Consider the following 21,653-nt stretch of genomic DNA (forward strand, 5'->3'; position numbering starts at 1 on the left):
ACTGGCCTGACCTCAACCCGACAGAACACCTTTGGGATGAATTAGAGCGGAGACTGCGAGCCAGGCCTTCTCATCCGACATCAGTGCCTGACCTCACAAATACGATTCTAGAAGAATGGTCAAACATTCCCATAGACACACTCCTAAACCTTGTGGACAGCCTTCCCAGAAGAGTTGAAGCGGTTATAGCTGCAGAGGGCGGGGCCAACTCAATATTGAACCCTACGGACTAAGACTGGGATGCCATTAAAGTTCATGTGTGTGCAGAGGCAGGTGTCCTAATACTTTTGGCAATATAGTGTATAATCACCAAAGAAAATCTAACCTTGCCAAATGGCTTCTACCCCGAGAGACTGCTTGGACCGACCAGTGAAGCCTGCACAGGATGAAGGTAGCACACACAGTATTGCTTACTGACCCAACTGTTATCGCCAGATTCCAATGATGTTTATCTTCTGTGTGTGAATAACATAAGATCTGCTTACATCCAATAAACTACATTGTTTTACCTGAGACCCTAGCACCATCAAGTTACCTAAAGGCCTGGTAAACCTCAACATCACTCAATTTATTAAATTTAAAAAATAAATTCTCATCTCTAACAAAAACTTGTGTTGAGAGATGCTCATTATCCACTGTACAGAAAAAACGGTGGGCTTTCTATAGAGAGCAGAGATGATCTGTGGTTCATTATGTTGATACTTCCCCTATCCTTGTAAGGAAGCCAAGAATGGTGAAACACGCCAAGGAATGTTGGTTCTCAGGTGGAGACATTGTATGCAGTCACTTTGTTGACAACTAATAAATACAGCAAGAGGAGCTATGAGTGGAGTGCGGCTGATACATTCTTTCATATTCTCACTTAGTCCCCTTGTTGCAGTCAGACCAAATCCACTCCACGTACTATACTTACTTGTCCCTCTAGTTGTACTTAGAGGTTTGCTTTCAAATTACTGTTTGCACATTATCCATATGCACTGCAAAGTGAAGTAACAGAAATCAATAAATCAAAAATAATCTCAGCTGAAATAAATTGTGAAAAAGTGGAAACTAACTGGTTTCCATATGTTACTGCAGTACTTGCCAACTGCAAAATGTATAATTATATATATATATATATATATATATATATATATATATATATATATACACACACACAAACACACACCCGTTACGGTTAGCAAGTGGTTCAGCCAGATTACGGCTGAAAATATCAGCCATAACCCCCAGTATCTTTTTTTTTTTCTGCCGGTGGCCGACTTTCTGATGAAAGCGGTCCGAGCGGCTCATTAGCCACTGTATTGCTTTCAGTAGTTGCGGGAAGGGATGTCTTCCCCTCCCTCCTACCAGTGTTTCTCTTGCTTACCATTTCAATCGGTGCACCCGAGAACCAATCAGTGCGGCAGCTGGTCACAGAAGAGATAGTCTCTATGGCCTTGGAGGACGAGAGTGTCATGACGTCACTTCCAGGCCAGGAAGGATGTACACAATTTTTTTTAAAGCAAAAGATAAAAAAAAATGTTTTTGATCTTTTTCTTTTAAAGGTAAAAGGAGAGATTTTGGGTCTTTTTGACCCCAGATCTCTCCTTAAGGCTCCATTCACACTTGTGTGACTTCAAAAGCATGTGATTTTCATTGTGACTTGATGCAACTTTGACATGATTTGGAGGATGATTGTACTGTACAAAGTTGCACACAAGTCGCATGTATACCATTCAGATGCAACTAGTGGCGGACTGACAACTAATGGGGCCCCCGGGCAATAGGGGATCATGGGGCCCGTGTCCTTGCCTAAACTCAAAAAAGCCTATGAAAAAGGTACCAGGGGCATCTCATGGGGCCCCATACTGACCCCGGGCCCTCGGGCAGTGCCCGAGTTTTCAAATGGTCAGTCCGCCCCTGGGTGCAACTTGCATGAGACTTTGGAGGGTTTACATTGACGTCTATGGCCCTCAAGTCGTATGAAAGTCGGACCAAAGTAGTGCAGGAACTACTTTCAAGTCGCTGCGACTTGAAGTTGCACAGATATGGACAGTACTCATTGGGAAACATAGGGGTACGACTTATCATGCGACTCTGGACCCCAAAGTTGCATGACAAGTTGCGCAAGTGTGAATGGGCTCTAAAGAGGACCTGTCATCCATATTTCTATAACAAGTGATTTTTATGTTCCTTGTAATGGGAATAAAAGTGATTTAAATATATAGAGACAGTGTAAAAATAAAATAACTAATGATACAAAAAATGTAACGTGCCCCCATCCCTCCATGCTCGCGCACAGAAGTGAATGCATATACAAGTCGCGCACACAAATGTAAACAGTGTTCGTAGCACACATGTGAAGTATTGCAGCAAACATTAGCAATAGGAAAGCAATAATTTCAGTGCTAGACATCCTCTGTAACTCTAAACAGGTACCTGTTACATTTTTTAAAGTGTCACCTATGGTGATTTTTAAGTACCGTAGGTTGCTGCCATTCCATGAGCGTGACATGTTGGGTATCGATTTACTCGTAACATCTTTCATATTTTACAAAAAACTGAATTAAATTTATTAAAGTATATTGTTTCCAAAAACCACTGCACAAATACCATGTGACATAAAAAGAGTTTATTCTCAGATGACAGATGATCTAAGCTTTAGTCTTAGTTCAGTAGTGTAACCATTGTTTAAACACACAGCATGACATTTCGCCTAGAACTCCAGAAGGTAGCAATGATATTTTGCATGCCTAATGCATGGACAAATAGTTAATCAATATACTAATGTGGAGCTTACAGTAAATCTATATTTTGCTTTTGAATAAGTTAACATGGTCTTCAAACCCTGCTTGTATTTTTGGAATTTCTGTACATTTAATTTTACAAAGAAGAACATGTGGAAGGATGTCATAAATTATTCTCCCATCAAAAAGAGAAAAAGGGAAAGGCAGTTCTGCTTACCTCTAACATTGGCCTTGCGCTGTCATGTATTGATAAAATGTGAGTAATGTTGTTTTTGTGAAGCTGTTCAATATCACGAGCATCTGTAGGGACAAGAATAATAACGTTTCTGCAAAATGTACAAAAAGGTAAATTTAATTTACAATTATACATCTAAAATGACAGCTCTAAGCATCAAGCAAAAGATACTCTAAATTTATCCCAGAGATTAGTCAAATGACCTAGTTAGCCATGCTATCACTTTGCTGAAAGGGCTTATCTTAATCTTACAAATTATCAGACTGACATTTTGGCCTAGATTTATTACAGGGTAAAGTGAGATGTAGGTGATGAGATGTGAAGTACTGGAAACTGTACACATCACATCTCAATCTATCAGGAAATAATATTCTGAAATGAGGAGCATTAAATTGGTAAATACAGGCGTACCTCGGTTTACGAACGCCTCGGTTAATGTAATTTTTGGTTTACAAATGAAAATCCATTGAAAATAATGCCTCGGCTTACAAATTGTTTTTGCAATACGAACGGATTAATTGGTTTTCAATGCATTTACAATTTTTTTTAAATCATGTCCCTGTACAGTACTATGCCTTTAAAGTACACATTATAAAGAGTTTTGAACAGATAAGACACTTTTCTGACCTTCGAAACGGACTAATTGGTTTTCAAAGCATTTACACAATTTTTTTATCATGTCCCTGTACAGTATTTATGCCTTTAAAGTGCACTTTATAAAGAATTTTTAACAGATAATGTGACGATCGCGATGTCAGATCCCAGCCCTTCACACCAAACTCGTGACCGAAGGACTAGCCAATCTAAAACCGCAATGTCACGTGCATAACAATGCCACGCCCAGCCGCACCCTGCACAACGATTTTCCAGCTAATGGACCACAATCGATGCACCGGCAGCCTGAGCGCGATTGTTACTGGGTCAGGTTAATTACGCAATTAACCCTTCAAACTGCCACCACCTCCTTTTTGTACAGAGAAAGAGGAAACTCGGCAATATCAGCAATAACACTATGATGGTTGAAAAAATTGGTCTGTATACCACTGTCACCGCAAGCAGGCTGTACAGAGGGTTAAACACACACAGTAGCGCTCTTCAGCAGCAGGAATTCGTAGTTTGCATTAAAGATGTTAGAAACAGTTCAAAACTTTCAGAAAGTAAGATTTATTACTAAAAGGTCAAAAGGGTGCAATAAAAAATATTTACAGAAAATGATGTAGCCAATATATATATAAATATACAGAGAACAATAGCACAGCAAAGAGATAACAGAAAGGAATTTAGAGGGTTAATGTATTTGCCAATCAGCCTTGGTGTAAGCAGCTTCAAGTTTCATAAGTCAAAAGGATTTCTTGTCTCTACTGTCAGTTTCGATGTTAAACAAAAGAGACTCTTCTTTCTCTCTCACACCAACTCCAGGCATAACAGCCCTTTTTCTAGGATCTTAGCAGGGTGTCTCCTTACAACAGAGAACCAATTGCCTTGTTTGGGGAGGGAGGTGTAGGTGGAGACCTAAATTATAACCAGAAATTCTCCTAGCTTATATTTTGGCCCATAACTTTTCCTAGGTACATGTAACATTCCACCCACGATTAATATGCAGAATCGTCTGCTGAAGATTTACTTATGAAATATAACATACCTGCTGGGATGATTAAGGAGATTTTATTTTCTGCTCTCCTGTTGATCTCAGCTAGGGAACGCAATATACCAAACGATTTGTCTTAACATGACCAAACTGAAGATATGCCTGTTTTTTGTTTAAGTCCCTCATATTCCAAGATATGAAATCATAGGGGAAAAATGGATTTTGAATGTGGTGTCTAGTTTATTACTGCTCTGGAATGTCTTTGAACTCAGTGAAGGGCTTGGTTTACGCATTTACAATATCCCAGATTGCACAGTTTCTTAGACAGAGAGGCACCCAGCTAGTGAGGTTTTATAGCCAGGACGCCCTCCCGCTGAGTTTGGTGCCTGTGATCTCTGCAAACACGCACCGACCACATGTCACTCAACAGAGAGGGAAGGGGATGAGCAAAGAGGGGGAGAGAGATCTACAAGATGGAGGGTTGGAGCAAAATGGTTGAACCACGTCCATCTCTGTGGGTATGACTGCTACAGATAAGACTTTTTCTTTTTTTTTTTTTACTTTTTCTGACCTCCGGAATGGATTAATTGGTTTTCGGTGTATTCCTATGGGATTCCTATGGGTTTTATGAATTTTTCGCAATACGAAAAGTCCCACGGAACACATTAAGTTTGGAAACCGAGGCACGCCTGTACATATTATTCTTATTAAAATTATAATATAAGATTTATATAGCACCAATAGTTTGTGTGGCATTTTAAAAATAAAGGCAGAAATTACAATGCAATTCAATGCAAGAGGGTCAGGAGAGCCCTACTCATGTGAGCTTACAATCTAAAATGTTGGTTATAATCAGCTAAATGTACCTGGGTTTGGTTTTAGGAGGGTGTGGTGAACATTACTAACGTTTGGGTACCGAATCTGACCCTCATTGAAGTCAACGGGGACCAAATGTTCAACAGTAATGACCATTTTTTAGTATAATAAGCACGGGCGAGAAGCAGAGATGTTAAGAACACCTAAATGGCAACATTATACATGCAAAACTCCCCTAAATAACATGTCTGTGGGATGCCTTTAACCTGCCTGTGAAGTGGCCATTAAATGTACTTAAATTATTGCAGCAAAGTGGCCTGGGATTCCCTACTACTGTACTAGATCTTTATTCCACAGTGTAGAGCTCCTCCTAATCATACTGATCGTGGTCTTGTATGGAGGTCAACAGGGGCCCACACAAAAAGGCCAATATTCATGGTATGGAATTTAACCACTTGACCTCCAGAAGGTTTTACCCCCTGCATAACAAGGGAATTTTTTGCTATTCAGCACTGTGCTACTTTAACTGGCAGTTGCTCGGTCATGTAACACTGGACCCATGTTTTTTCACACAAACACAGCTTTCTTTTGGTGGTAATAGTATTCACCACTGGGTTTTTTTATTTTTTGCTACATAAAGACAAAATACTGAACATTTTGAAAAAAAAACTCTTAGTTTCAGTTTTCAAATTTTGCAAATAAATAATCTAAATAAAATTAGGTCAAAATGTATTTTACTACATTTCTTTGGTAAAAAATAACCCAGATTGGTGTACATTAGTTAGTCTGTGTGAAATGTATAGAGTCTACAAACTATGGCATATATATATATATATATATATATATATATATATATATATATATATGAAAATTGATCAATCCTGATGTATTGATGGTCTATATCATTTCTTCAGACCCTAAAATGGCAGAAAAGTACAAATAGCCCCGAATGACCCCTTTTTGGAAAACAGACAGTCCAAAGGTATTTAGTTAGAGGCATGGCGAGTTTTTTTAAGTTATTTTTTGTCACAATTTCTTTGGAAAATAAAAAAATAAAACATTTTTTTCTTTCACATACTGTCACCAGTGCAGTACAGCGTCATCATATAACTGGTGTGCCAGTGATCAGGGATACTCACTGGTGACAGCATGTAAATAACAAAAATTTTATAATTTTTACATTTACATTTTTTTTTACACGCTCCTCAGAGTGATACTGTACTACTCTGAGGAGCAAGGGATTTTATTTTACACTATTATTGCTTATAACAAATAATCACTGTTGCAAGCAATAGTTTTACCAGTCATGAATTGATTTCATTCAGAATATTTAGCTTACTGTTGTGATCTGTGATCATTTGATCACATGGGACAGGGTGCTGAGATTGGCCCAGGTACCATGTGATCACCTGTGACCAATCTCAGGTCACAATGGTAAGAAAAACGTCATGAATGAATGCGATTCATGACAGTTTGCTTACAAGTCATTATGTAAGTTCTATGATTGGGCATAGCGATCACAAGATACTCTGGCCACTCACAGTGGCTGGGTACTGAGTGTTGTGATCATGGGATTGCACCGTTGTGTGCTTCAGGGGGTACGCCAGTGCACATGTGCTCAGCAATGTACAGATATTTATTCCCCTAAGTGAATCAGTAAGAGGTAAATAAAACACTTACACAGTTTTTGACAAGTCCTTTATTTAAAGAAACAAAAATGTCGCACAATGTAAAAAGGTACGGTCCGAGCATGTAGGCCCTTTACAAAATAATCTAGAGTGGGTGACTGGGGACAACGAGAAGGCAAATTTATTTAATACCTCTGTGTATACAAAGGAGTATGGGGGAGCTCTTGTCCATAATGGGCATGGTATTGGCTCACAATTGATATGATCCAAAAATATTTAGACAGTATAAAGGTGAATAAAGCACCTGAACCGAATGGCATACACTCACGGGTCCTTAAAGAATTGAGCTCTGTCATTTCAAAGCCATTGTTTCTAATTTTTAGGGACTCTTTAATGACTGACATAGTACCACTGGGTTGGCGTAAGGCCAATGTGGTGCCAATATTTAAAAAAGGGGTCAAAATCTTTATCAAGTAATTATAGATCTGTTAGTTTAACTTCTATGGTTGGGAAGATACTGGAGAGTTTAATAAAAGACCACATGGATGAGTTCTTGCTGGAAAAAAAAATATTTTAAACAACAGACAGCATGGATTCATGAAAGACAGAAGTTGTCAAACAAATCTGATTTCTTTTTATGAGGAGGTGAGCAAAACCTTGGACAGAGGGATGGCGGTGGACGTGGTATTCTTGGATTTTGCAAAAGCGTTTGACACAGTTCCCCACACATGGCTAATGTGTAAGGTAAAGTCTACAAGCTTCGAAAAATACGTATGTAAATGGATAGAAAACTGACTAAAAGATCGTATTCAGAGAGTAGTGGTTAATGATTCATACTCTGGTCTGGGGTCATCAGTGGTATACCCCAGGGTTCAGTGTTGGGACGCTTACTTTTTGTTATATATATTTGTAAACTATATAGGGTCTGAGATTAAAAATCCCATTTCAGTCTTTGCAGATGACACCAAGCTGTGCAGTGGAATAATGTTCTTACAGGATGTCTTCAACTTACAAGCCGACCTCAATGCACTGTTTAATTGGGCAACTATGTGGTAAATGAGGTTTAATGTTGATAAATGTAAGGTTATGCACTTGGGGGCTAAGAATATGCATGCATCATACATACTAGGGGGGGTACAACTGGTAGAGTCAGTGGTGGAGAAGGATCTGGGGGTTCTGGTAGATTACAAGCTTAATAATTGCATGCAATGCCAAGCTGCGGTTTCTAAAGCAAGCAAAATCCTCTCTTGTATTAAAAGAGGTATAGACTCCAGAGAGAGAGATATCATATTACCCCTCTACAAATCATTAGTAACACCTCACCTAGAATATGCAGTTCAGTTTTGGGCACCAATTCACTAAAAGAACATTGGGGAACTTGAGAGAGTACAGAGAAGGGCAACTAAACTGATACGAGGCATGGAGGAGATCAGCTATGAGGAAAGATTAGAGGAACTGAATTTATTCTCTCTTAAGAGGAGATTAAGGGGGGATATGATCACAATGTATAAATACATCAGTGGTTCATATAGTGAACTCGGTGTAGAGCTATTCACCCTGAGGTCATCACAGAGGACAAGGGGGCACTCTTTACGTCTGGAGAAAAAGAAATTTAATCTCCAAACATGGAAAGGTTTCTTCACAGTGAGAGCTGTGAAAATGTAGAATGGACTCCTTCAAGGAGTTGGTTCTGGCCAGATCTGTGGATTGCTTCAAAAAAGGCCTCAATTCTTTCTTAGATACACAGAATATAACTGGATACTAACATTTATAGGTAAAGTTGATCCAGGGAATATCCGATTGTCTCTCAGGGATCAGGAAGGAATTGGATCGTGCTTTGCTGGGTTTTTTTTTGCCTTCCTCTGGATCAACTGTGGGTATAGGATTATAACTTTTTTTTTTCTATGGTTGAACTGGATGGACTTTTGTCTTTTTTCAGCCGGACTAACTATGTGACTATGTAAATCTATCTTCAGTCACGTCATCCAGGGATGGCTGCGAACAATGCTCAACAATACAGCAAACAAAAAAAAAAGAAAACTGATTGCTTTCATTGTGTCTATGTATCTTTGCCAACTCCTGCTAATTCTAAACCCACATGTTAATTAAACCTCCAGGATGCTGGGGCATGTCCCTTCACATAAATCGCACTCACATATTACCTCCCTCACTTTTCTGCTTCTCCTAACCTCTGGATAAACCCTTGGACAGACCCTTGGCTTCCATAATTTAACTGTGCCCAATGAACTCATCACCCTACACTGACTGGCAGGAACCACAATCCACACAATTTAGTTTCCTTTCCTCTTTTTCCAAAAACTAGCCTCCCTTTGCTCTTGCTCCTTTTTGAACATCCGCTCTCTCTGTAATAAACTCACCTCTCTCCACAACCTCTTTATCACTAACTCCTTTAATCTACTTGCTGTTACTGAAACCTGGCTCCATGAATCCGACACTGCTTCTCCTGCTTTCCTCTCCCATGGTGGTCTCCTATAGACTCACTCCCCCCAGAAGGGAGATGGCGTGGGAATCCTTATAGCCCAAAATAGCACCTTTCAGTTTCTTCACCCACCTCCCTCTCTAACACTCTCCTCAAGTGAGGCACATTGCATTTGTCTATTTTCTCTAGTTTCTCTAAGAATTGCTGTGATCTATTGGCCACCCTCCTTGATGATCTCTCTTCCTGGCTACCCTACTTTCTCTCTTCTGAAATTCCCACAATCATTCTCAATGACTTCAACATCCCTGTTAACTAACACTTCTACTACTTCTAAACTTCTCTGTCTAATCTCTTCTCTAGACCAGAAGCAATGGATACATGCCTCTACTCACACTGATGGCAACAACCCTGACCTTGTTTTCTTCCATCTATGTCCTCCATGCAACCTCTCCACCATGCATTTTCCTCTCTCTACTCACTACCTTATCAGTTTCACTCTGTCCCCTGTCTTCCACCCCCTCTCCCTCCAACCACCTAACAGTTACCTGTAGAAACCTTCGCCACCTTAACCCTTCTTTTCTGAACTCTGCAACTGACTACCTCTGTGACAAAATCTTACTCCTTTCCCGCCCAACAAAACCACTTCTGTCTACAACAGTTCACGGTCATCCTCCCTAGACATGCTCGCCATCCTCACTACACACAGAATCAAGCTCCAAACCATACAACCTTGGCAAACAGATGACACCAGACGTCTCAAAAAATATAGCCATGCTCTTTGAGGGTCTATGGTGTAAGACTAAGTCTTGGAAAAATTTTAGTTTCAACTGCCCTCCAAAAGCACAATTCCTGCCTCCACACTGCCAAGCAGAATTATTTTATCACTCTCATTAACTTCTCATCCAGTCCCCGTCAACTCTTCTCTACCTTCAACTCTCTACTTCATCCTCCACTGCCTTCACCCACTAACTCCCTCAATGCCCAGGAGATTGCCAATCACTTAAAAAATAAAATTGATACAATTTGTGAGGATATCTCTGCTGAACAGATACCTCCCTCACTTAACACTCCTTGTCAAAAGATACAATCATTTCTTCCCTTATTCAACCCCACTACCATAGATGAGGTTGCTAAACCTTTTTCTAACGCCCACCTATCCACCTGCCCCCTAGACCCTGTTCCCTCACAAATGGTACGGTCACCCTCTGGCTCTATCCTACACTTTCTAAATCACATCTTCGATCTCTCCCTCTTTTCTGGCATTTTTCCAAACTCTCTAAAACATGCAGTAGTCACTCCTATACTTACAATGCCCTCACTGGACCCCATCAATCTTAACAACATAAGCCCCATCTCCTCCAAACTCCTTGAATGCCTGGTCTATAACCTTCTTGATGCCTTCAGTCTAGATTTTGCCCTCACCCCTCATCACAGAAATTGCTCTCCTGCAACTCAAACACACAAATAGTCTACTAATGGCTAAAACCATTGGATACTATTGTTTACTCTTACTCCTGGACCTCTCTGCTGCCTTTGACAAAGAGGACCACCTGTCCTCCTCAAAAAAACTCCACTTTGGTCTTTGTGACTGTACTCTTCACTGGTTCTCATTCTACCTATACCTGAATAGCAAACATCGGTACACCCACAAAAATATCATTATAACACCCTAGACGCACAAAAAGTCACACTTTCTCCCACAAAGTCCAAAGTCAAATAAAACCTTCTTAGCGTCTGTGAAATCTTCAAATATTATTCAGAATTCATACTCCCACTTGATCCATCTCCATAGAATCACTCTTTCAATATCCACGTCTACCTCAAAGAAAAAAAAAAAAAAAAAGCAAAAGCTACATATACTGCATTATCCTTATTGCATAAACATCAAATAAAAACTCAAAATCCAAATCTTAGCGTATATTGTGTTCAAAATGTATATTGATCCACCCAGTGTCCACTTCTATGTGGCTGGATAAAATACTCTTAACTCTAAAAATACTTGTACTTGACTTCAAATTTCATTCCATAGTAAAAATCCACTCAAAAACTGATACTTCAAATGCATTCTTATCTTCGTAGAGTACCTCCGGAGAAAACGTACAATAGTGTAGTGTCCTTAAACATATAATATGTGCTCCCCTCTTCAACACCACTAGTGCAACAAAATCCACCTTCCAAACAATGGACTTACCGGATACTGATCCAGCTTCCAAACATCATATCATAGGTAAAAAAAAAAATACCATATAGTGTAGTATGTATTATAAATGGGTCTATTTATTAAAAATGTGCTTACAAGTAGAACTCTTTAAAAACGCATATCTCTTCAATGTAGTAGTATTGTATCCGCTCAGTAACAGCATATGGCATACAGAATCACATGCAAAATACTAACGACTTACAAAACTGGGCCCCCAGTTATATCACTAACCTTGTCTCAGAATACCAACCGAACGGTTCTCTTCGTTCCTCCCAAGACCTTCTGCTCTCTAGGTCCCTTGTCAACTCCTCCCATGCTCACCTCCAAATTTTCTCCTGAGCCTCTCCCATCCTATGGAACTCTCTACCCCAATTTGTCCGACTATCTCCTACTCTGTCCACTTTTAGATGATCCCTGAAAACCCTTCTCTTCAGAGAGGCCTATCCTTCCTCCAACTAACTTTTATTTTCTCCATCATCTCATCCCCCACAGTTATTACCTGCCCTGCGTTGTCTGCCCTCATGTTGTAAAGCACGGCTTAAACTTTTGGTGCTATATAAATCCTGTATAATAATAATATAATAATAATTTCCTCTTATTTCCTGTCCTGGGGACAACCTTTTAAGCAGATAGAAAGTGAAACAAGTTCTACAACAAAGCCTCTAAAGGTTGTGAAACCTGACAGCAGTTCTAATCCTTCCTGAATCCAAAACTAATATAAAAATATCTGGGTATGAATATACTTTAAACATTTAGGTTGTGAAGAAGGCTTCAGGGCACCAAGAAAATCCAGCAAGCGCCAGGACGGTCTCCTAAAGTTGATTCAGCTGCCGCACCACCATGCTCATGAATGGCAGAAGGCAGGTGTGAGTGCATTTACATGCACAGTGAAGCGAAGACATATGGAGGATAGCCTGGTGTCAAGAAGGACAACAAAGAAGCCAATTCTCTCCAAGGAAAATGTCAGGGACAGAGAGATATTCTTCAAACAGCACAGGGATTGGACTGCTGAGGACTGGGGTAAAGTCATTTTCTCTGATGAATCCCCTTTCCGATTGTTTGGGGCATCTGGGAATAAAACCTTGTCTGTAGAAGAAAAGGTGAGAGCTACCATCAGTCCTGTATCACGCCAACAGTAAAGCGTCCTGAGACCATTCTTGTATGGAGTTGCTTCGCAGCCAAGGGAGTGGGCTCATACAGCCATGAATACAGAATGGTACAAAAATATCCTCTGAGAGCAACTTCTCCCAACCATCAAAGAACAGTTTGGTGACGAACAATGTATTTTCCCGCATGATGAAGCACCTTGCCATAAGGAAAAAGTGATAACTTGGGGAACAAAACATCAAGATTTTGGGTCCATGGCCAAGAATCCCCCAGACCTTAATCCCTTTGAGAACTTGTGGTCAATCCTCAAGAGGCGGGTGAACATAAAAACTAACAAACTCCAAGCATTGATTATGCAAGAATGGGCTGCCATCAGCCAGGATGTGGCTCAGAAGTTGTTGACAGCATACCAGGGTGAATTGCAGAGGTCTTAAAAAAGAAGAGTCAACACTGCAAATATTGACTCTTTACATTAACGTAATGTAATTGTCAATAAAAGCCTTTGCCACTTATGAAATGCTTGTAATTATACTTCAGCATACCATAGTAACTGACAAAAAGATCTACAAACACTGAAGCAGCAGACTTTGTGAAAATTAATATGTGTGTCGTTCTCAAAACGTTTGGCCAGGGCTGTATTCTTGGTCGTTTAAGTGTATTGATCCTAAAATGTAAAAACTAAAGAAAAGTTTCACGACAACATACAGTTTTTTTTTTTAAATGTTGCAAAATATATAGTATTGCTAGGATTCCAAAAAATCTAGGGAAACACTGAATGCTATTCAAAAAGTAAAGATACAGAATGGTGGACGTTTATAGGATGTTAATGTAACATGGCTAAAGAGAGACTGAGCTAAGCCAACATGCTATAGCCAATCTATGCATATGCTACAATCAGGTACCCAACATGTTTCAAAGGTTAATCCTTCCCATTGCAAAAAAAAAATACATCCATACCAATTAATAAACAAAATGTGCATGTGTTATATTTCAGCTTCTAGGTTTTATTGCCAAAGCTTAATTGAACAAGCTGAAGTTAGAAGTTGATTGGTCACTCTACACAGCTGCACCAGATTCTGCATGCACCAGTTTTAGTAAATCTCCCCCTCCCCACCCTCAATGACTTTCTTTTTTGTAGAGTATACAGTCACATTATCAATGTGAGTAATGATTCATTTTGGCAAGCTCCAGGCCTAATATGAGTAAGCACCATCAATGCACTGTTCAGTACACTGCAAGGGGTATTTTTACAAGACTTAAATGAAACATACTTGCACTGTATACAGTTTTGGAATCCCACAGCACCCAAGTCATGTGATCCCTGCTGAAAGAATCAACCGTTCTGAACTCCGATCCTTCCCTTCAGTAGAGACCAAATGCCTGCCCCAATGTCAGCATGGTGTCACTTGGGAAAACAGATTAAAAAAAAAAAAATAGTTTTTAAAATCAAAAAGTGCTCCTGTAACATGACAAAAGTCATCCAAAAATGTGCAAAAGTAGCTTGTAGCCTGGCTCCTTTTCGTTGGGTTTAATGGTAGACACACAAAAAGGAAAGCATTTAACCACTTGAGCTCCAGAGGATTTACCCCCCTTAATGACCAGGCCTCTTTTTGCTACTCGGCGCTGCACTAATTCAACTGATAATTGCGCGGTCATGCAATGCTGCACCCAAACGAAATTTACGCCCTTTTTTTCACACAAATAGAGCTTTCTTTCGGTGTAATTTGATCACCTGTGCGCTTTTTATTTTTCATGCTATAAACAAAAAAAGGCCAAAAATTTTGAAGAAAAACAATATTTTTTACTTTCAGCTATAAAAAATATATAGTAAACTCAAAGTTGGTTATAAATTTAGGCCAAAATGTATTCTGCTCCATGTTTTTGGTAAAAAAAATCCCAATAAGTGTATATTGATTGCTTTGTGTGGAAGTTATAGCGTCTACAAACTATGGTATAAATACTGCAATTTACGCCATTTTTCTGCTATACAGCGCTGCGCTAGTTTAACGGACAATTGCGCGGTCATGCAATACGGTACATAAATTAAATTTACATCCTTTTTTTCCACACAAATTGAGCTTTCTTTCGGTGGTATTTGATCGCCTGTGCGGCTTTTATTTTTTGCGCTATAAAAAAAAAGGCTGACAATTTTGAGGAAAAACAATATTTTGGACTTTTTGCTATAAAACATGTCCAGTAAAAAAAAAATGCAAAAATCAAATTTAGTCATAAATTTCTGCCAAAATGCATTCTGCGACATGTCTTTGCTAAAAAAAAAAACCCAATACGTGTAAATTAATTGGTTTACGTGAAAGTTATAGCGTTTACAAATGGCGGGAAAGATACTGGGATTTTTAGGGTTTTTTTTATACTAATAATGGCGGCGATCAGCGAATTATGGCGGCGATCAGGGACTTATGGCAGCGACCAGCGACTTATGGCGGGACTGCGGCGGACATTCTGACATTGGGGCGTACTGACTTGGGGTCACTGACATCCCTAAAAACACTAATACAGTGATCAGTGCAAAAAAAAAAAACACTGTACTAATGGCAATGGGGAGGAAGGGGTTAACTTTATTTTGCAGGGAAGGGTTATAGGAGTGAGGGGAGTGTTTTACTAGGGGGCGGGGGTGTGTACTGCACGGGACAAGGCTGATCGAGAAAGAGAAACTGTTCTTTCTTGATCAGCTCATCCTCGAGCTGACAGGGAAGTGACAGACAGCACAGCTACTGCAGCTGTGCTGTCTGGCGCTGTTTGCCGCCGATCGCCGGGAAACAGCCGCTAAGGAACGGCTGTGACCCGGTGACTCACATCTGCGGCGGTGATTGGCGGGACAGATAGGGCGGCGGCGCGCCCCCTATTTGTTTACAAAACACCCGTTTTAAAACGTGGTTTTGCCTGCGAGTGCCGCCCTGCCGCCGTATATCTACAGTGGCTGGGCGGCAAGTGGTTAAAGGCATAAAGATCAGTTTACCTTTTTTTGTTTATTTTTCATGAGTGCATGTGTTGGTAGTATCTAAATGCGTACGAGTATTATTAGGCATAACTTTAGTGCTCTGCATGAGAACGGTTATCTATTAAGAAGATTACCAGCATAGCATCTGTGCTTTTATAGCACATGGAGTAGTAAGATAAGCAAATAAGTCAAATGCTCACATGACCAGTGATATAGCCAAGGAGCTGAGACAGAATCTAACAAGCCTCTGATGCTGCCAGCAACAATATATTTGAGAAGATGAATCCTCCAGTGACACAAGGAGGCTTTTTCCAGACATGATGATAGGAGGAATTAGCACCGACTGAAATTATGACCAACATATACTATTCAGTAGTTGCCAATGCCAAATGGAGTATAAGCTTGACAAGTGTGTAATATCCCAAAGTGACTCTAAATTTCATAAGTGATTTGCATGGAACCTGTTTTAGTTTTAATTCAACAAACATTTTAACGGAAATGTAGAATTTTAATATACAATATGATGTATGGACAGTTTGCAAAGGTAATGATAATGCATAGAGATATGGCAGAGATATGTTATGTACATATTTTAATAGTACAAGTCTCTTTCACATGGGCAATGAGCAGCATCTTATAGGTGATCATCCCTGCATATATGACATGCTCTATTCACCGCCATTTTGCAGTTAGACAGACAAAAGTGGTCAAAAAATACTCAATTTATCTTTGTGTTGGCCATTGTCATTAGTGTACTTGCCAAGGTTACATAGTTAGTCTGGCTGAAAAAAGACAAAAATCCATCCAGTTCAACCATTTATTTATTATTTATTTCAGGTGCTTATATAGCGCTGTTAATTTGTGCAGCGCTTTACACATATATATATTGTACATTCACATCAGTCCCTAACCCTCAAGGGGTGTACAATCTAAGGCTCCTAACTTACATTCATACATACACATACTAGGGCCAATTTAAACAGGATCCAATTAACCTACCAGCATGTTTTTGGAGAGTTGGAGGAAACCGAAGTACCCGGAGGAAACCAACGCAGGCACAGGGAGAACATGCAAACTCCAGGCAGGTGGTGCCGTGGCTGGGATTCGAACCAATGACCCTAGAACTGCCAGGCGGAAGTGCTAACCATTTAGCCACTGTGCTGCCCAACATAGAAGGTTGTGACAATGAAGACGTTTAGCAACTTCAGCATGCATGAAACTAACTTGGCTATAACTCTATGGCTAATTTGCATACCTTGTAATTTGAATATATATTTTTAAAGGACATATATGGTCTGTTTATGTTTGCATTATTGGCTGAGGAAATTTGGTTATACTGTCTACTTGAGGAAGAAATGAACACTGGCAAACAAAAAAAAACTGTGAAAAGCCTGGCATAACCTCTTCCATTTTCCTCCTGTAAAACTTAAAGAGGAGCTCCACCCAAAAGGGGAAGTTCCGCGGTAAGCCTTTGTCCCCCCGCTCCCCATTAAAGATTGGCACCTTTGGAATTTGACAGGTACCAGCTCCCACTTCTGCTGCGATCTCCTAGGCGATTGGAAGCGGAAGTTGTTCTCCCCTCCTCCCTCCCTGTAGTCTTCTGGGACATGCGACAGGTCCCAGAAGACTACGGGGCCATTCACAAAGTGCAGCGCTTCTCACGCATGTGCAGTGGGCTCCCGGCTTTGAAGGTGCAAGCTGTCACAGCCGGGAGGCCACACCAAAGATGCCGGCGCCAGGGAGAGAAGGCTGCCGGTGAAACCAGCCATGGTGAGCGTCTGTATTTTAAAAATTCAGCAGCTACAGTTTTTTTTAGCTGCTGACTTTTTTTTTTGTTCAGGTGGAACTTCACTTTAAGAGAATGTGTGAACATAAAGTCAGGTTTCAGCCTTAAAAATCTGAGAATGAGTCCAATTTTCTAATGGAAAAAGTGGCTGTGAGGTCAACACACAGTTCAAACTAAAACCAGACAGTGAAGAGAAATCTCCTTCTTATGTAATGGGGTTAGACAGAAGGATGGAAATGCAATGTCATGGTTTGAGATGAAAGGCAAAATTCACCTTGGAAAGGAAGAAGACTCTAGGTCTTAAAACCACCTTGTCCTTGGCAACAAGGAATACAACCTTGTGAGTAAGAGTGGAAAGGGGCAGCTAGGCTCCCAAAAATGTCTCACTCATGTGGTATCCCCATACTCAGGAGAAGTAGCAGAATGTGTTTTGGGGTGTAGTTCCACATATACCCATGGCATGTGTGAGAAATATCTTATTAAAATGACAACTAACTAAAAAGGAAAACTTTTTTGGCATCTTTTAAAACCTTGTGACAAAAAAATAAAATCTTTCTTGAGCTCAACATGCCTCAGCAAATTTCTTGGGGTGTCTACATTCCAAAAAGGGGAGGCAGTCAGAAAGTAAAAGCTGCATAAATTTCAGTATATATACCATAGTTTGTAGACGCTATAACTTTCACACAAAATAATTAATATACACTTGGCCTAAATGTATGAAGAAATTTGAGTTTATTGGATATTTGTATAACAGAAAGTAGAACATGTAGGTTTTTTCAAAAATGTCAGTGTTTTTAGATTTATATCGCAAAAAACTGAAAAACCTAGTGGTGATCAAATACCACCACTACAGGAAGTATCTCCTAAACTGTGCACATTTAGGAGATATTTACAGTGCCTACAGGTAAGCCTTATTAAAGGCTTACCTGTAGGTAAAAGTTACCAAAGTGGGTTTACTTTCATTTTAAATAAATTTCACTTAGCGCGTTCAATACTTTTTCCCTGTGTCATTCCATTTTATTACACATAACTTACTTTCTGACCTTTTTTTTTTGTTTTCTTTGTATGCATGAATTGCATGGGATGTTACCGACATATGGTGAGATTTTCATGTCAATAAAATCTTTAGAAATAAATGTACTGAGAAAAATGGTGACGGGTTCACTACTTATTTTACCTGTATATATCGGTTGTCATCAGACTGAGCCTTAGAGGCTGCAGGTAGTTCAAAGATTTTACAAAGGAAGGTGCTGATGTACACCTATGTCCTTTGCAGTCAGATGCTACAACAAAAACTGAAACTGGAACCATAAACTCTTGCATAACTGTGGTGAAATCCTCCCAGGCTAAAGCCAAGAAGAAAGCCACACTTGATGAGGGCAAGGGAGACTCAAGCAGCAGACAGCATTCCAGGCTGTTGATTTCAGGTCGTTAAAAAGAAGCACTGCAGATGGCCATGGAACTGTTAGTGGATTGTGAGCAGAACAGACCAGATATGGCAGGACTGCTCCCAATGTGTTACAGATCTCCCATGCTGTCGCATCATGGAACAATAACGTAGTTTTAGAGGCAAATATATTTTTAATTTTAGCAGAAACATCATAAAAGAAACGAAAGATACATACATGATATGCCAAGCCAATTAAAAAGAGAGCAAACAATATGTGTAACTAAAGTCTACACCAAAACAGAGAATATAATGTATAGAGTCCACATGAGCGTTCCATGAGTAAAAACAACAGGGTGCATCAATAAGAATCCACTGGCTAGGAACATCAAATGGCACAATAATACAAGCGGGAAATGTAGAGAGTGAGAGCTGGGCAAGAGCAAAAAAGACAGTCTGAGAAAGCTAAAGAGAGAGAGAGAGAGAGAGAAGAGAAAAAGAAGAAAATCAAAATGAGGTAGATCAAAATAAGGGATTGGGGCAAGCATGGAGAGGAAACAGGATGAGACCAAGTGAGTGGTGGAGAAATGTGCCAAGAAGCGTTCTGCAACTAGTCCATCTGTCCACGAGGGTGAGGCCTCAACTATGTACCTTCAGGCGGTAGCATCTCCTTAAGGGAAGTTGAGGAGGAGAAATGGAGCCATACATGGCGTTTTTTTAAGCTAGTGTGCATGGAGCCTAAATGTGTACTGTTTGTGCCACACATTTTGCAGAGCCTGCCTTCTAAATTACAGAGGTGCTAAGAGGAGAGGTTTCAGGAGGTAAAGTCAGTACAGGAATCACTGCTTACAGGCAGCAAGGTACTATGGAATATGCAGCCCTAAGAATTTGACCAGTAATCCAAAGGAATGAGCAGATAAGAAATCACAAAGCGTGCAAGTAGGCTTATACTGGATTGTCAAATATCACTATTGCTTGTAATGCTGTTGTTACAATGATGATGTTTGTCATGGGGGGGATCCCTGTCTGCTGACCGCTTTGTCCCTGGAAAGCTGTTCCTGTCCACTGGCCGCTGTTTGTCCCTGGAAAGCTGTCCCTATCTGCTGACCGCTTTGTCCCTGGAAAGCTGTTCCTGTCTGCTGTTTGGAGGTCTGAGATGAGGCCAGACCCCGCTGAGTGTCCGCTGATCGCTGTTCGTCCCTGGAAAGCGATCCCTGTCTGCTGACCGCTTTGTCCCGGGAAAGCTGTTCCTGTCTGCTGAACGCTGGTTGTCCCTGGAAAGCTGAGCACCGTGAGGGTCCCTGTCTGCTGACCGCTTTGTCCCTGGAAAGCTGTTCCTGTCTGCTGTTTGTCCCTGGAAAGCTGTTCCTGCCTGCTGACCGCTGTGTCCCTGGAAAGCTGAGTGCTGCACGGGTCCCTGTCTCCTGACTGCTGTGTGCCTCTGGGAAGTTACCCCCTAAACCATGAGTGCTCATATTCTCCTGCCTAAACTGCCCCCCTTGAATCCATATACTGCCCTGTCTGGACTGCCCCCACTGAATGCACCCATACTTTCCCTGCCTGGACTGCCCCATTGAATCTATTATCCTTGCCGGAACTGCCCACTTGGATTAATACTTGCTCGGACTGCCTATTGCATGTCTGGATTATCATAGCTACCTGGACTGCCCCCCCCCCCCCCCCCCCCCCCGAGTGCTCGGGCCATCGCTACCTGAATCGCACTATCGTGGGCCGTATTATAACTGTTTGGACTCCTCCCCCCTCTTCCCCCCCTTTTGGGTACCCGGACGCTACCTTCCTACCCTGATTCAGTGCCTCCCATATTTCAATAAAGCTTTGTGTGTTTATCATCCTCCGTGTGCGTTCTGTCCTGCCTACGCTTCCGTCACAATGTTATAAAATGAAAGTGTGACTATAGACCTCCTTTAATCTGTTCTCAGTAGAGAAAAGTCTACCATCCTCAAAGGATATCAGCAAAAAACATGCATGTTGGGAGTGAGAGGGGTTATACTAGGCTGATCACTATTTCTTGTATATTAGTGTCCAGTTCCTCCCAAAGGTGTCAGTGTAACCCAATTGTCTCTGAATTCTGTGTCCCTCAATGTATAAGATAAAGAGCCAGATCCCAATAATTACTGGAGACCAGGAGTGACAATGTAATGTGCAGCCCATCTGGGGGCTTCAAGAAAAAGATTTTACAATAAGTACAAAAATCTTATGTTATTCTATATAGAAAAAATACACAATGCCAGTTATGTACACATCATCAGGAGGATTGAGGGTTCAGCGGTCTTTGTGGAGTAGCCCCTCAACAGCTGCATGTGTAATGGAGAGGAGTCGCACTGGTATGTTCTGTTCAGAGGATATGGAATTGTTTTGGGGAATTTCTGGAAAAAATTGCTGAAGATGAACATATATTTAAAGGAAAAAGGGACTTCATCAGGCATGCTGAAAGAACTTTTAAAAGTACGCTGGATTAGAAAGGTTTTTTTAATTTGGAACATTTAGTGACACTTTAAAAGCTGATTTTGTCTAGGGCAGGGGTCTGCAACCTTTAAGACATAAAGAGCCACTTGGACCCGTTTCCGAAGGGAAAAAAAAAGACTGGGAGCCGCAAAACCATTGCAACATTTAAAACAAATCAGACACTGCATATATTGTTTCTTACCTTAATGCAGTGGTGGGAAACCTTTTTTTTCAACTGAGCCAAATCTCGCCAAAACCACGATTGAAATTTATTTTGAGAGCCACATTTTTAAAACTGAAAATACATCCCCCATA

The 21,653-nt window shown here is 40.5% G+C and overlaps 1 protein-coding gene across 1 annotated transcript in view; it reads right to left on the reverse strand.

The window, feature by feature from the left end:
• Window positions 1-21,653, reverse strand: part of DUSP22 (dual specificity phosphatase 22) — a 149,826-nt gene that overhangs the window by 74,952 nt on the left and 53,221 nt on the right. Inside the window, exon 4 of the mRNA XM_089689039.1 lies at window positions 2,944-3,026. Coding sequence (XP_089545165.1) covers window positions 2,944-3,026 — 83 coding nt within the window. The remainder of the gene's footprint in view (window positions 1-2,943; window positions 3,027-21,653) is intronic.

Source organism: Staurois parvus, unplaced genomic scaffold (genome assembly GCF_062004578.1).
Source record: "Staurois parvus isolate SC_StPar_1 unplaced genomic scaffold, SC_StPar_1.0 ptg000468l, whole genome shotgun sequence".
In the NCBI taxonomy this organism is placed as follows: domain Eukaryota; kingdom Metazoa; phylum Chordata; class Amphibia; order Anura; family Ranidae; genus Staurois; species Staurois parvus.